This window comes from Amblyomma mixtum, chromosome 6 (assembly GCF_055824585.1).
Source record: "Amblyomma mixtum isolate Tamu chromosome 6, ASM5582458v1, whole genome shotgun sequence".
In the NCBI taxonomy this organism is placed as follows: Eukaryota; Metazoa; Arthropoda; class Arachnida; order Ixodida; family Ixodidae; genus Amblyomma; species Amblyomma mixtum.
Window position 1 is genome coordinate 25,948,727 of NC_143017.1, and position 14,033 is coordinate 25,962,759.

Here is a 14,033-nt window from a genome sequence, read left to right on the forward strand (position 1 = left end):
AAGCGTCGTTTCACAGCCGCCGGAAGCGCTCTGCTCTGCCGTGCTGCGGAAACAGGGGGGTGGGGGGACTCCGACGGCGAGGAATATTGCGCGCGCTCTGTATGCGTGCGTTGTTGACACCGCCCCGTGCGAAGGCAAGTGCGAAGGCGCGGGCGAACTGCGCGTGCTTTAAACACCCTCGGGGGACCCGAAGTGTAGCCTGCGGTAGATTTAGACATCGTAATGCGACGCGAACAAGTCCTCAGGATTGCTGGCCACTGCGGCAACCAGAAGTAACGGCAAAAAACTAGTTGGCCGTTTCTGTGAAGTCGCGGCTTTCTTTTGCGTGTGAGACGCGGAAGTCTTCGTTCTTGGACGTCGGCGCCTTTAAGGGGCGGTGAGGACAAATAGAAGTTGGCCTGTATCGATAGGGTATCCTGCGTTCTAATCACGGAGGCCACTCTCTCCTATAGCAGAGCCTATATAAGCTACAAAACACGAGAAAAAAAAAAACGAAATACACATGTCGCCATCACCGGCGGATTTAGCAAGTGAAATGTGTGCATCGACACAAGTGCGCGGATCCGAGGGGCTACGTTACACCGCGGTTCACTTGAAAACGGCGGCAAGTGATCACTTTCGGTAAGGCGGGCAGGAATTTGAATTTGAAGATTTTCAAATCTAAATTTATCGCACGTAAGCGCGTCCTCTGCGGCCAGAGAATGTCATCACAGCCAGAAACAGCCAGGAAATAATTTTTTTTTTCTGAGAACAACAATTGTACGAGGTTTTCTCAGTGTTCCTCTAAGATTTGCGTCAGATCCGAATGCGAAGCGCCCCGCCGCGGTGGCTCAGTGGTTACGGTGCTCGGCTGGTGACCCGAAAGACGCTGGTTCGATCCCTGCCGCGGCGGCCGAATTTCGATGGAGGCGAAATTCTAGAGGCCCGTGTGCTGTGCGATGTCGGTGTGTGGTAAAGAACCCCAGGTGGTCGAAATTTCCGGAGCCCTCCACTACGGCGTCCCTCATAGCCTGAGTCGCTTTGGGACGTTAAACCCCCATAAACAGAAACCAAATCGAATGCGAAGCGGTGTCGCGGTGCTGTAACAGCTGCACCTTCGCCCTTACGTCGCGCCCACCTTGCAGAGGCGCTGTGAAGTGCGCGGGCTATGCCGATGCACGCGCATTCTTCTCCACCGGGATCGGAAGGAACGTTGGACGGCGGAGCACCACCGCGCGTCCACGACTGTACTTCCCACACAAGTGTTCCCGGGCCGAGCCGTCAAGCGGAGCGCCGGAGACGTGGGAGAACCCGTCTGTGCTCTCCACTGGGCTTGACTGGTGCGGGGAGGGCGTGATAGGGCGAAGATCACGGGACTCGCAGCGGGACCAACCATCACCGCTGCGGCGACTCCTCGGCGGCCTTGGGGGAGAGGGAGGGGGCGCCCTGTAGTTACGCGCTTCTGAGAGGGGGAGGAGGAGGCGGCCAGCAAGCCCCCGTGGCTCGCGGGAGGTTGCGAAGACTTCCGTGCAGCGGTTTTAATTCGGAGAACCGGCCACTGGGAGATGCCGGGAGGGTGGGATCCCAGCGGCGAGGTCTCTACGCGCGTCTCGGTAACTGCGGGACCCAGGCAGTCCTCGCTTCACGTTGTCAATGTTTGGTTTGGTTTTTATTGTGGTTTAACGTCCCAAAGCAACTCACGCTATGAGGGACGCCGCAGTGAAGGGCTCCGGAAATTTCGACCACCTGGGGTTCTTTAACGAACCCCAGGTCCGAAATTCACCGCGGCCGGGATCGAAGCCGCGGATTTCGGGTCAGCAGCCGAGCATCGTAACCATTGAGCCACTGCGGCGGGGCCGTTGTCAAGGGCCTTGACCGGAAGGCACATGTGCTGCCTGCCATGCCGAGAGGTGGTGCACATGGGTGCTACGCGACCCTTCATTAACTGCATGTCCAGAAATAGAGGCCGAAAAAACTGCGCTCTCAAATTGAGAACGCCGGAGTGAATCGGTTCGGTGTAAAAGTACTCGGATCCTGACGAGGCAGCCAGGGCTATAATGGTGGCCAGCAAAGCATGTTGAGTTTGAAACGCAGTGGACTGCTGCCCGCTCGTAAATGCCATTTTTTTCTTTTTTAAGATCTGGCGGGCGCGTGGTTTTGTCTGCACCCGCCGCGGGCAAGTACTGCGAGCAAGTCACTGAAAAGGGGAGTCAAAGAGGGGAGTCAAAGAGGGGAGTCAAAGAGGGGAGCTCTTTTGCATCTTTTCCATCTGCTTCAGCCAGCACGCTGACAGGTCTCCGCATGATTGTTATACGGTCCTTGTTCGTCCGCATGTGTCCTTTCAGATTGCGTGCCCGCTCAGCTCGCGTTTAATAGCCGAAAAAAAAAAAAACATTTGGGCGCTTTCGGCAACCAGAGACGTTGCAATTGTTCTCGTTCCTTCGGGAGAAGCCTGCATTTGATACCGGACACCGTAATATGCGAGGTCATTTACGTTCCCTATTAGGTAACTTCCCCGCGAGGTTAATTTCGATTCCTACTGTAATCTCGCCTGCGGGCCGTACGGGGTTCGACCCCAGTGCCGCCGGATGATACAACGGGTACAAGCTTTCCCCTGGCCTGGTGTTCGGCTTGATCAGGGTGAAATACTTGGGAAACGGGTCTTTGAACCCACCTTGAGCAAACGAAAATACCTTGTGCCATGGCGCTCTGTGCCCGTAGATGCCCTCGCGCCATAAAAATTCACTATCATCATCATTTCTACGCTAATCGACGCGCACGATGGTAGATTTCCACAAACGGGTAGAATGCGATCGTGCCTGTGTACCGCTGCACCGAAATAGGCCGACTACGGCGGCGGGCGCTTCGTTAGTGGAGAGGGGGGGAGGGGGATGAAGCACAGGTGGTGAGGTGTAGGAGCAACGGTGCGATCCTAGTTGGGTCAGCTTGTGCGTGCGTGAGGGTATAATGCTGGGAACAACGCGGACGGAGCTGCTCGCGCATAATCGGATGTTAGGCGGGCAGGCGCGACCGCGCTAGACAAAGAAGCCAGCGACGAGCAGCGTATCAACAGCGTGCATCGCCAATTGGCCCCTCCGAGTCAAGGAGTCTAAAACCGAGTGGAGAGAGTGCGTAGCCTGGAAAGCTGTAGAGCTGAATTGGTATGCAGCCCCCCGTGGAGGCCTTCTTATTTTCTTGAGGCCTGTTGCTTCCGAAGAAATGGAACGCCCGTTCCTCTTACGTAAGACCGTTACATAAAGCGCACGCCGGTATAAGATTGAGAGAATAGAGTGAACCATCAATCGATATAAGGTTTCTCGTCCAGGATTCAAGTGCCCACATTAAGGTTTTCCTTTCTATATTTCCTTCTTTCCCATTTTGTGCAGTTTGTGTTGTCATTTCCACGTGGGATTTTTTTCGGCAAAAAAGAAATCAAATTTCTCTCGTCGTATGTTCCTTTATTTTCACGATTACTAGCTGGCATGCAAACAGAGGTTTAGTTTGTACCGGTGTCCTATCGGTGGCTTCAGGAGGCACACAATCCGACTCCGAAGTACCTTCCCCTGTGCACGCCGTTTCCAAAATATTTCGCATGCGTACGCAATCTACGCAATTTTTTCTGCATCGTTTAGCAAATGCCAGTTCTCTAAAAGCCCTGGCTATGTCTCTACTTTTTTACCCCCGCGTTGAAAACAATTCTGGGACCGAAAGTTTGGAGGGATGTTGTGCGGCACTGTCATCAACGCCCCGGAAACTTGCACCTTCCACCCTCGCACGTATTGATTGCGTACTGGGGAGACGGGCTTGTTCACCAGGAGCGTTTTACCCTGGCTGTATACGCAAAACTATTATAGGTGCGTGCCACAGCGAGGCTTGTTTGCACTCCTTCTTATAACTCTTTCCCTTTTTCATTTTGCTTAATGGCAAACATCTCGAATAAAAAAAAAAGGCGCGTGCGTATCTCATCGAAACTCTGCGAGCAGCTGTGACCCAGTGTCGTTCGTTGCTTCTCTTCCTCAGTCTTCCGCAACATTAGAATCAGAACTCGGCGGGGGCGTCGCCGCCACAGTGCGGAACTTCCGCTCGGCCGCAGAGCAGAAAACCACCGCGTCACAACGAAGGCGTTTCTGAGAGGGCGGCTCCGGCAGCCGGGCGGCCTTGCGGGCTCATTCCGCTCGCTCCCCCTCTGCTGCGAGTCGGCCGAGAATCGTCATGTGTTCCCCTCGTTTCGCCCTCCTCGGCTCATCTCTGGCGGCGTCGAATTTTGTTTTATCGCCCGTGACGACGAAGACGCCGCCGCGGTCTCCACCGAGCCGGAGCCTTCCTTCGTCCGGAAGTCGCCGTGTCGACATTCTTGCGCCCCGCCGCCGCTGTGGCCACATGCGCCCGGCGAAGAAGGTGCGTGTGTGGAGAGAGGATGCTCCGCTGGGAACTGCGGATGCCTAGGCCGGTGTTGTAGAGGGGGCGGCTGCGCGGGACCGGCGGCAGACACGGGATGATGGCGCAAACGCGCCGAAAACTAGCCCGACTGTCATGACGGAGGGGCAGGGAGGACGTGCGAGGCGCTGGGGGGAGAGTGTGAGAAGGTTGGCTTGCACGGGCCTAGAACGAGGGGAAAAAGAAAGAACGTTCAGACGCGAAGACGCAGCGTTCAGGGGGCGCCGATTGCGGTGGGGACGGGATAGTGGGAAAAGAAAGTTAAATGGAGCTCACCACGTCGTCACCGCGTTTGGTAAGAAAGAAGTTCGGTAAGAAGGAAGCTTGAGAATTCCGGTGGGGCGAGGACGCGGTAGGAATCGTGGCCACTCGAAAGACAAGTCCGCCACTGTAGAGTGTCGCTTGTGTTTATCAAGGAATGGTCCCATAAACGAAGAGAGCAGGGACAACTGGAGGGGTGAGACGGGGGAGGGAGGATGGAGAGAGCGGCCGCTCCAGCCTCTCTCCACAACACGCGATCCTCGGCAGGCAGAGCGAAGTCGTGTGTCGCCAGTTTTTGTTTGGTGCGGACGAAGACGTTCCCGCGGACGGGCGTGCGGGGCATTAAGGCCCGGTCTCCTCTGGCCGCGCTTCTTCCGTTTTTTTCCCACGACCGGCCCCCTCCGGGCTGAGGGCGTTTCGCGCGTGCGTCGGAGGAGGCGTAAATCAAAAAAAGGGCGATCGGCGAAAGCTCCCAAACAAACAAAACCGGAAAGGCGAGCAGCTGGCCGATGTGGCGTGTGGAAGATTAAACAATAAAAACGCTTGCCAGGAAAGAGGGGCGCGTTTGCGTGCAGTGGGTTTGTGGGTTATTGGTGATCTCGTATTTTAACCTAAGCTGCCTCCCTCTCAGGAATGTGACGTCTTTACGGGTATGCGGGGTCAGGAGAAAGCCAAGCATCGATTGAATGAGCAGAGCGCATGCTTTGGAGGTTGGTTTGGTTTATTGGGGTTAAACGTCCCGAAGCGACTAAGGCTATGGCCGTAGTGGAGGGCTCCGGAAATTTAGACCACCTGGGGTTCTTTAACGTGCACTGACATAGCACAGTACACGGGCCTCTGGAATTTCGCCTTCATCGAAATTAAGCCGCCGCGGCCGGGATCGAACCCGCGTCTTTCGGGTCAGCAGCCGAGCACCTTAACCACTGAGCCACCGCGGCGGCGCATGCTTTGTAGGTGTTCGAGGGTTCACTCTGCGTTCCATTCGTCGGGAGCATGTTGTCGCAAGCGGAGGGGGAGGGGAGACGCATGGAACTTCCGGCATACATTCTGACGCGCTGCAAGCGGGAGACAGCGTTCTTGTTCCTTTGATTTAAGGAAGAAAAATGTGCGCATTGTGTATCTCCAAACGTCCACTGTGCTGTCGACCGCCTATGGCCGTGCAGGTCGCCAAAAGCGAAAGGCAGGGTTATGTAACTGCTTCCGAGGCTTGACTCAGTCTGTTCGGGGCGCATTTACGTCATTCTGTTTCCAGTTTGCGCCCGCTTTTGGCGTTCCGATTTCCGCATTTCTGGGTCGCCGTGCGTGTCCCCCTGCTGGGCGCATAGGTGTGTGTGTGTGTGGAGCCCTTATCGCGTGCGGCGGCCGGCTCGCTATCCGTTACATCGTTTTCGGGTTATCCTGTTGTGTCCGCCGCTTGTACTGCTTCGGTTATCTCTCCTTTTCGTGGGCCGGCTTGTCCCCGGTTTCGCGATTTAGGTCGGGAAGCTCCCAAACTGCGTCTGCGCGTAATGGACTGCACTGCTGTTATCAGCGCCAGCGTTGTTGCCGTATTTAAAGTCCTTTAAAAGTCTACTTTCTGGGTGGGCAATCGGCTTGGAGACAGCCCCTGAAATATTTAAGGCTCGTACGCACACGCATCCAGTCGCATGAGTGGCTGATAGATTGTTTTCGTGGGACAAAAGTGGGCCATGCAAACCGGGAGTGTTGCGTCGTTATTTTCATCCGCATAATGTTACAAAAAAGAAGCGATAACAAAAAAGAAGCGATAACAGATGATATATTTTAGGCAGTTTAAATGGCGGCGTCACTTTTCGCACTAGTTCGTGGTTATACCTTAACAACGACGCCGTTATCTCAGACGCGTTGTGCAAAACTTGTGCCGCACCTTGATGTTAAACTGCTTCACTCTTCTCCTCGGTAGTGCTTTTAGTGAAGGGCGCTTTGACGTTTTCGCCCTCTACCTCAGAAGTGGGCCGCGTCAGATTTGACAGGACATTGAAGGTAATGGACAACATTGGGGCTGCATGTCGCGAATGAAGCGGGGGTGAGGGCATCATCTTTTGCGGCGTTGTTTTAGCCCTACACCTCGCAGGTAGTCTTCGCTCTGAGAGGAATTGTAGCGGGTGGTCATTTCCCTCTTTGCGGAGTCTGTGATCGGCGAACGACGGCACCTTGTTTACTCAGTGACCAACTGTCTTCGAGCGAGAAAAGCCGGTTCCGCCTGCTGCGAGGGAGAAGCATGAATAAAAGTGGCGCGGAGGAGGAGGGGAAACCCGCTCCGTTATCGCGGTGCCCGAGACTCCGTGACTGCGCTGAGTGAAACAAACTCGTGCATGGGCTGGCGGCGCGGATCGCCCGCCAAGATAGGGCACCCGAAGATACTCGCTTCTCTCGCGTTCTGTCGTGTTTGTGTGTTTGTCGTCGGCTGGCGTCGATGCAAACGGGTCCCTTCTTGGCACGTCCCTATCTTTCCCTGCGCGGCAGCGCGTACGCTTGGCAACCACCGCCGCCGACATGCGCGCACGTTGAGCCGCTGACGGAGTGGTACCTTTCCCAAGTACGTACACACGCTGCGCTGCGGGGCGCCCACGCCACTTGGCTCAGCGGAAACAACCGGCGGCTAATTTTAAGCAGCCCAAAAAGCCCGCTCCGGAGTCGTTCACGCGCCACCGGCTCGCGGAGTTCGCGAGCTCGCCCGGCGATCTCGCGTCGCTCGGAGGCTACGAAAAGAGTAACCGTGCCAAAAAAGCCCTTTCTCCGATCGCAGTCGCTATCGCATCGCTCTGCTTTTTGCTTGTCTTCCGCTGCCGGCGGGCCCCTCCTCCGTATCGTCCTGACCAATCGCGGCCGCCGTTTAACGAGAGAGAGCTCGGGCGCTTTTCCGTATTCCCTGCTTCTTGTTTCCGACTCGTTGGCCCGGCTGATGCGAAGCAATGCGATAAGGCTGCCGCACCGGTGCTGGCGATATCGGCGTCCCATCGTCGTTGACGGAGAGGTGAAGACCGGAGTTCTTACGGGGAAGCGGTGCCGGCCCGATGATGAAGCCGCGCAGCACACTGTGCTGTTTATTTTTTTTTTTTTTCCTGCAGATCGTTGTCGGTGCCGCGGAAGACTTCATTACGCGATAGTCGACTTCGTAACGCTGTCCGCTTCACTGCAATACTGGTCGCGCCGCAGTGCGATCCGGACCCGCATTCGTCATGCGCGCTTCCTCCTGTCTCCTGTACCCACCGCGATGGCGCAGTGGTTACAGCGTTCGGCTGCTGTCCCGGAAGACGCGGGTTCGATCCCTGCCGCGGTGGCCGAATTTCTATGAAGGCTAAATTCTAGAGGCCCGTGTACTGTGCGATGTGAGTGCACGTCAAAAGAACCCCAGGTGGTCGAAATTTCCGGAGCCCTTCTCTACGGCGTCCCTCATAGCCTGGGTCGCTTTGGGACGTTAAACCCCAATAACCCAATAAACCAATCCTGTCTCTTGTGTTAGGGACTGCGGCGGCTATGTTGTGAACTGCGTATACTGCCTGTACCGCAGCTGCGTTTAGCACTCCGGCCGCAGCTTTGTAAGGCGAAGAACGGGTCTAGCTTTGTAAGGCGAAAACCGGGCCTGTTAACTACACGCCTGACATTGTAATTTTTTCCTCCTTTGTTTTCGCATGCTTTGAGCAGTTTTTTTCCCGCAGAGCGATGCCTGGCTCAACGGCCACAGTTCCTACGTTCCATTCTGTTCCTTCAAAATTCTTTTTTACTGTTATCGTTTTCAGAAGGACCGGTCAGGGCGTAAAAGAAAAAAAAAACGTTGCAAAATCGCTGGGTGAAATTGTGCTTTGGCGTTTCAAAAACCTGATCCGCTATACTGAATGGTGGAAAGCCGAAGCGTCCGTCGTGGTGTTTCTGTCGCTGTACACTGAACACCTGAACTGCCGCTGTACTCATTGTTTCTTCTGCCGCACTGAGGTGTCTGTACCGTTTCTGTTTGTTACCTGGAAACACTGTTAGGACGCATGCAGGGCACAGAGAAGGGCCCAGAGGACGTAAAAGGTATAGGGAGGGACGAAGTAAGGACCGAGGGTGCCAGTTAAGGTCGTGTCTGCAGGGCAGTCACAACATTTCGGGCAAGCATGACGCCCTTGGGAAGCAGAACTGACCTCTGCAGTGGTGCAGCCAAGGCGCCTGTGGGAAAGGGCGGCCATTTAACGGGCAACGCTTTACACGGCACTGCCTCGCAACGGCGCATCCTTCTATTACAACCAGTGTTTTTTGATTTTATGAGCAACAAAATACGATAAAAGCGGCCCCAAAGCGATCGCTTCAGAGGTGCTGTGGAGTCACTGTCGGTCTGCAGAGTGGCACTAGTCGCAGTGTTTAAGCGCGAGGCTCGCCGGCGCCAGCCAACGCAAGTGGACCACTCCGGAAGCCGCGATTTCTCCGGAAGCCGCGATTTCTGTCGCACAGGTGGCTAACCTGGTCGCAAATCTCAATTTCCGGTCTGAGAACGCAACCAAAAGAAAAGGTTTTCGCGTGAAGCACCCTCCTGCTGCTGGTGACGTGCACTGGCCAGTCAGCAGTGCTAATTCTTATCACTAAAATTATGTGAGTGCAGACGTACGGGTAGCGCCCACATATACCGCCTGCTGATCATGCATGCGATCGGGGTTTTCGTTTTCTCGTATTTTTTTCTTCTAGGAACATGGGGCCCATTTTTTTCTCAGTTGTTTGGGTGCTGTACTTAAGCTCATGAGCATCTGGTGAACTGCGTTGTGGCTTAAATCGCCTCCTTTGATACATTAACAACGCCCCACGTGCCAAGTTCCCCCTAAAGCGGACGTATAAAGGAAGGTATCTGTGTACACAAAGGGTTACGCGCAGCATTTCTGAAGCGTGCATGTATGCAACCCGCCGTTTTGTTTTGTAACGAAAGTGTGTCCCTTTACATTTTTAATATATCATTTCACGCCAGGCAGCGTTTCCCAAAAGCTCGGACATTCCCCTCCGAAGCATGTGGTGCTGGAATTTCTCGGCACTGCGTGGTAGAAAACTGACTTACGGGTCAGAGTAAACATCCCTTGCTGATCACTTTAATGTGGCGTGTGCTTCCAAACCGCGACGCTAGGATTACGTTGGACAAATAGGTCTTATCTGTCCCTCACAAAGGCCCTTCGCATTCGGGTCACTATATCGTACCAAGTGGACCCTGTAGTCCACGTATGTCATGCATCAAAGATAATGAAACCGGCGACAAAAACGGGAACACAAGAGAAGGAAGGGGACAGCGCTGTCCTGTCTGCTTCCTCTTCTTGTGTTCCCGTTTTTTTCGCTGGCTTCGTTATGTTTGATACGCAGCAGCTAGCCCGCGTGGTTACCCTGCTGCGTCGTGCATCTTTCCCTGTTTACTATAAGGAAGCTTTAGAAGTGTCCCCGGGCTTCAGTGGTGGAGCTAACATTGCATAATATCCGACGAGTGATGACAGGCTGAAGCAACGAGAGAGATAAGGCGCCAAACAAGGGTTCAGACATACGCTCTGTTTGAGAACGGGCATCGATTTCACAGTGCACTGTACAGAGTAAAGATTCTTGAAGGGTTTGCTAAGCGGAGACTTCTGTCACTTTAGCCAATCTAGGACCGTTGGCGAGCGAGTTAGCGGCAGCAAATATGCATCACCTCTATCTGGCCTAGCGTAACCGGGTTCACGCGAAGGTCACTTACTCGCGAGGAGACGACTGCCAAAAAGACTGCCAGTGTGAAACCTGGCCCGCTGCTCTAGTTCCGTCCGAGCACCGAACCGTTGACAGCGCGACCAGCTCGCCATCTGAGTGGCGACAAGTTCGTCGGTTGATGAACGGTGCACTGGAAGGCTGCAGCGGTATTTGGCCATCTCGCGCAGGTAAGCCGCCGGGCGCGAGCTACGCTTAATGTAGGGATTTTAGAGCGGTCGCGCTGCCGCTATGTATGTATTTAACCTGCTGCATTGCATCACAAGCGCAAGTTGTCTCTGATAGGCGCGTACGACGATGCCGGCGTAAACACATTTTAAAGTGCTTCTAGCAAATCGCGGCATGGGGAAGCGATACAGACTGCGCTGAGAATCGTAACGGTAACAAAATTTGCTTGTGCGGGGGGCATTGCATAAACAATGCCGGCAAGACAAATCAGGGCAACCACGAGCACGAAACGTCGAGCAGTCCTTGTAATGAATAGAAACAGCGAAAGGTTTCGAAAGCTGGTTACACAAAAGTGTGGACGAGGAACCGCGCCCTTAGTTGTTTGCTCAGAAACAAGAACTACGTTTTAGCCTCTGCTTGCCCTAAATAGCAGGGCATCCAACCCGCAGCTGAAGGCTTAGCAGCGTCCCAAGGCGCGAAGTGGGGCGTCAGAAAGCTGGGGGGGATTCTGAAGCTTGAAGAGGGTAAACTGCGCGCACTTAGCACAGGAAAGGGTTCTCATTGAAAGCCAATCCGATTGGCCTTAGTCCTGCAGTGGTCGTAGTTAGGCTGGTGAGGGCGACAGTGCGTACTGACTCTGGAGAACTAGCCGTGGAGACATCCGGACAGCCCTGCCGCGAGAGGCAGGTGGCGAGGGCAGGAGGTGTCCGCGGAGCTTGTGGGAAACGCTGCCGACGCGGTGTCTGTCGATTGCCGCAAGTGTTGGCGCTAACCAATGTCCGGTCGGTGCCTGTGTGTCTTTCTAGCGGGGACGACCGTGTCGTCGTGCCGGTTCACGGACGACGACCGTGCTGGTGCCGCTGGTGGTGGTGGTGTCGGTGGTGGTGGTGGTGGTGGTGTCGGTGGTGGCGTTACCACCTGGGGGGAGTCGAGGAGATCGCCCCCCAGTGAGTGCTGAGTCACGCTGCTCCTGCTGCTGCCTGATTCGGCCTCGTTCGCCGTTTATACGCATGGCTTGTGTGTAGCGCTGCTCGCTTGCCTGCTCCCGCTGCTCCTCCCCATTTCCCTCTCTCTCTGCCCCCTTTCCGCCGATTTTTGCCTGGCTATGATGGACGCCACGATGCATGCCGCCTTGCCAGCCTGTGCTTCGGGGTGTGCTTTCTTTCTAATGCTTTGGGCAACAACTGGCACTGGAAAGCTGTGGCCACCTCCCCCGCCCATCCGCACCCACCCGCCCAGCCTTGTAGTGTCACCCCGCCGCGGTGGCTCGGTGGTTACGGCGTTCGGCTGCTGGCCCGATAGACGCGGGTTCGATCCCGGCCGTGGAGGCTGAATTTCTCTGAACGCAGATTCCAGAGGCCCGTGTGCTGTGCGATGTCAGTGCACGTTAAAGAACCCCAGGTGGTCGAAATTTCCGGAGACCTCCTCTACTGCGTCCATCGTAGCCTGAGTCGCTTTGGGACGTCAAACACCAATAAACCAACAAACCAAACCTTGTAGTGTCGCCTATTCTATCGTAACGCAGGTGAACGTAGAGCGCTTTTGATTCGTCGAAAAGCGCGCGGCATCGCGTAGACGTCTACAAGAGGTTTGATCACTTCGATCCATTGAGACGATTGTTTATTGGCGCACATTGCTTCGCCTGTCGAAAGTAAGCGTTGAGAGATCCGTGCAGGCTGACGTACCAATTTCTGCCGTCGCGCTAGGTGCCAGGTTGGCGTGTGTGCCTCGCAGTGAAGCTCAGTACTCGCAGAAATTTGGTCAGCCAGTTTTTACGGACACCTTCCGGCAGAGAACAAATCTCACTCACGAATAGCGGCTCTAAATCTGATCTGGTGGAAACACTCGTATTGTTACGAAACACCGAGTTAACATTCACGAATGTTCCAACGATAGGGATGCTGAGTGCTGCCTGCGCCTTAGCTTATGCAAAACCAAAAGTGTCAGTGCCTGTACCAATCTGCTAGACCGATCTGGCCGGCTAGCAAAGTACAGTGTCGGTCGTCCTTGCTATCCCCGCATGTGTGCTAGTCGCCATTGCGCTCTTGACGTTTGCACGAATGCTTGTTGGTAGCACCTGTAGACGCATGTGCCGCAAGTTCCGTCGTGAAGTTTTGCTCGTGAATGTTCTGTCGGTCTTGCTGCTTGGACTGCTGTGATCGTTGTTTTTTGTTACATCCTGTGCTCTACTTCGTTTCGGGCCACTGTCGAAGTGTCAGCCTAACTAAATTGGCTCTTCTGAGACAAGACACTCGTGGCCACAGTGTGATTTCAGCGACATTACGGATGGACGGCAACAAACCTGAGGCGCCGGTAAACACCGTGAAGATTAGATAACAGCCGGAGCAGCACTAGAATAACAACGGGCGTTCCCAATGGTTGTCATGGCGTAAGAAATCGCAGAGAAATATGTTGCTTGTCGCAAGGCTCTTTGCCAGTAGGGGCTGAAGTAAGTTACGATGCGATTACAACTGCAACAGGGCAACCGCAAACGGCCAGACTAAGGGAACAAACGCGGGTTAATGGCATCCTGGTCGAAATCAAGAGGAAGAAATGGGCTTGCCCCAGGCATGTATGCGAAGGCAACATAACCGCTGGTCCTTAAGGGTAACGGAGTGGATTCCAAGAGAAGGCAAGCCTAGCAGGGGGCGGCAGAAAGTTAGGTGGGTGAATGAGATTAATAAGTTTGCGGGGATACAGTGGCTGCAACTGGCAAAGGACAGGGTTAATTGTAAAGACATGGGAGAGGCCTTTTTCCTGCAGTGGGCGCAGTCAGGCTAATGACTATCGCTTAAAAAACTGAAAAGGAATTCGCGGGAGATTAGAAAACCGAAGCGAAGCAGAGGAGCGACTGTTCGTAAATGTTCTGTAGCAAAAAACACTTCAGGAATTTGTGTCGTCACATCCGTGGTAATTCTGGCTTCTGCGACGTAAGTCATACGGCTTGCTGTGAACAGTGCTTCACTACAATGCCAGCGGAATTGAATTGCACCGAGTGAGCATGAACGTGAGGGCACCCATTGGACTCCCGGGACTCTGTTGCCTTTGCTTCTTGTTAGAAGCACTCCCGGGACTCTGTTGCCTTTGCTTCTGTTTTTTTTTTTCTTTTCATCAGGTAAACCTTTCGGCGCAACTCTCCGTCAAGGTAAATTCTACTCTATTAGCTTTCTTTCAGATGTCTTGGCGAAGGAGCCATCAGCCTGAAAAGGTGGATGGACAAATGCACCAGAGGGAGAAATGTTTCTGCAACGAACCATTTGTAAGGCATGAGGCCCGATACTCTGCGACTCGCTTTTCATCACGAGCGGGTGTAGGGTTATCTTCCCCCTATAGCCGGCTTGTTTTCTTTCCTGTTCGATTCCTCCGAACCAAGCTAAGCGTCGCATACGCAACGTTGCTTGCGGCTCTCAATAGGGGGCGAGCGCTTCCACACAAAACCAAAGTCCGCGCGCGAGCTCTAGTCAGCGGCTCACGCC

The 14,033-nt window shown here is 54.4% G+C and overlaps 1 protein-coding gene across 5 annotated transcripts in view; it reads left to right on the plus strand.

Moving 5' to 3' along the window:
* The window catches only part of Hr3 (nuclear hormone receptor 3 ROR-beta), a 167,741-nt gene that overhangs the window by 30,842 nt on the left and 122,866 nt on the right, over positions 1-14,033 (plus strand). For 3 of the 5 annotated variants that reach the window (XM_089547689.1, XM_089547690.1, XM_089547691.1), the window contains exon 2: positions 11,364-11,504. The exons of the other annotated variants lie outside the window; for them this stretch is intronic. In XM_089547689.1, the coding sequence (XP_089403815.1) occupies positions 11,364-11,504 (141 nt within the window). The remainder of the gene's footprint in view (positions 1-11,363; positions 11,505-14,033) is intronic. 5 annotated transcript variants of the gene reach the window in all.